At 37.2% G+C, this 2,350-nt stretch overlaps 1 protein-coding gene across 1 annotated transcript in view; it reads right to left on the bottom strand.

The window, feature by feature from the left end:
* LOC106868395 (ADAMTS-like protein 1) overlaps positions 1–2,350 on the bottom strand; it is a 189,964-nt gene that overhangs the window by 32,829 nt on the left and 154,785 nt on the right. The window contains exons 7-8 of the mRNA XM_052973302.1: positions 2,080–2,218; positions 996–1,095 (exon numbers count right to left, since the gene is read on the bottom strand). Coding sequence (XP_052829262.1) covers positions 996–1,095; positions 2,080–2,218 — 239 coding nt within the window. The remainder of the gene's footprint in view (positions 1–995; positions 1,096–2,079; positions 2,219–2,350) is intronic.

Raw genomic sequence — 2,350 nt, 5'->3', positions numbered from 1 at the left:
TATATATGTATACATACATATGTATGTATGTACATGTGTTAGCGTGCATATGTACATATATGTGTGAGTGTGTGTGTGTGTCTGTGTCGGTGTATACAAAAGTATGCATATATGCACAAATTTGTATACATGTGTGTATGTGAGTGTGTGTGTGAGCGCGCGCTCATGTGTACGAGTATAGCATAGATGGCGTTGCACGTATGAAACTGTAAAGTTTGCCATATGCATGTATACACATTTATACATCTGCAGGTCTACACGTTTATATATGCACATATCACAGGCTATAGTCTAGTCGGGAAACTCGAAATATTTTCTCATAGCTCGTAGCTATAATTTCCTAATTAACCGTATCTTTTCTTGTTTGTGAAGCCCAGCTTCTCAACATTGCTACCGAGGCAGTTAATTACAAATCCAAGTGCTTTAATAATTACTGGTCTAAATCTTAAGCTATAATCCGGGTGGAGTGTATACAGATCTCTCTTTAGCTCGGCAGAGATGTTTTCTTTCATGCTAATCTTTAACATCATGTTAACATCTTCTGGGCAACTGATTTTCACAACTGGTACACATGTTTATACACATGTATGCATATATATTTATTCGTTCGTTCGTTTTCTGTTCATTTTTTCCACGATGACATGGTCTACACGTATATATTAGTAAGGTATGGTTTTTTTTTAAAGTCGGATGCCGTTCCTGTCGCTAACTCTAATCTCTTTGTCAAGCAAGGGACCTTTTTTTAAAATTTTCTGTCTTCGAAGGCGCGAAACGAACGAACGATTTGTTCACAAGGGGAAGTGATAATGAGGACAACACCCGTAGTAAGCAACTTCCCTAAGTCGCAAACATAAACAAACAACACACCGACGCGCATGCGCGTATACACAGTCACACACACACACACACACACACACACACACACACACACACACACACACATATTCACATTCATATATATGTTAAGTCCTAACTGATGAGAATAACCACAGTACCTGGGAGCTGAAAGATCCAGCTTTGAGATGTTTGGTGCCAGACCATATTTGGGTGGACTAGACTCTATATAATCGGTCAACAATGTCTCTTGAATATCACCTGTAATTAATAGGAATAGAATGTAATTAGCAAATGCCGATGAGAGTTACTTATCAATGCTCTAATGTAGTTAATTAGCATGCCTACAAGATTTAAAATTATATACTTTAATCAATATTATTTCAATATAATATAATTTCTCCTTCGACTTAGACGCTGAGGTCAACAAATTAAGGACAAGATTGACTAAGCAACAAGGCTGACAGACAGCCTTTGACAAGTTTGATTACTTTTGACAAGGCTGATTGACGAACAATAAAAGTGTTCAAGACGGATTGGTGATTCTGATTTGAGATTCAGTACTGAAATGAACTTTTCAACATCTTTCTCTGACACTTGTTGCAGTACCCTCGATGTGTCTCACTGTGTAATTGGTACATCCAACCAGTGGATTTAACACATAACACAGTCGTGACACATAACACGGTCGTGAGCATTTTAATGCCGAGGTGTCAATCAGTGTCAATAGAAGTGAATTCATTCAACTTCCGGTCTTTTTCTTTTAACGTTTTTAACATCCACTTTTCTATGTTTGCATGGGTTAGACGGAATTCATTGAGTAAGATATTCCACATACGGATGTCCTTCCTGTTTATAAGTAAGGTATATATTTTGCAGCAGTTAGACATATTTTCTCGGAAGATTTGAAACGAGGACTCCGCTTGTATGAAGGTGACACTCACAGAATTTTCGCTTGTAATATATAAATATATGCATATATACATACATATATGTACATACCTACATATATATGTATATATACATGCATATATGGGTACAGGACATCAAGAAAAACGTTAAACACAATGAGAAACGAAAACATAGAATACGAACTTTTTTTCGAACAACGAAAAAAAAACCGGAGAAACGAGACATGCAACATAAAAAATATACCCCTTCTTCAGTTGTCCCTGTTTCATCTACTCCGCGTTCCAAAAGTTTAAAAGAATCTTCACATAATAATGCTTCGTGTGTGGCACTTACCGGACCTTTCGAAGCAAGGTAAATTAGTTGTACACGTCTGGCTTGTAGTGGGCTTTTCTTCTTCCTCACACGTGTTGTTACCACTATTACGGCAGATAACCACGCGATGTTGAATGCCGAAGCCACACGTAACACTACACTGAAATAGAATTACAAAAGAAGAATTAAATAAAGACGAAAGAATATGCAGCAAGAACTCCATCTTCACTCACATACGTGCGCACACACACACACACACAAATCATTATATATCTAAGTTCGCTATACTTCA

The sequence above is a fragment of the Octopus bimaculoides genome, chromosome 15, assembly GCF_001194135.2.
Source record: "Octopus bimaculoides isolate UCB-OBI-ISO-001 chromosome 15, ASM119413v2, whole genome shotgun sequence".
In the NCBI taxonomy this organism is placed as follows: Eukaryota; Metazoa; Mollusca; class Cephalopoda; order Octopoda; family Octopodidae; genus Octopus; species Octopus bimaculoides.
The sequence above is the reverse complement of the archived record's forward strand: the minus strand, read 5'-3'. Positions and strand labels throughout refer to the sequence as shown.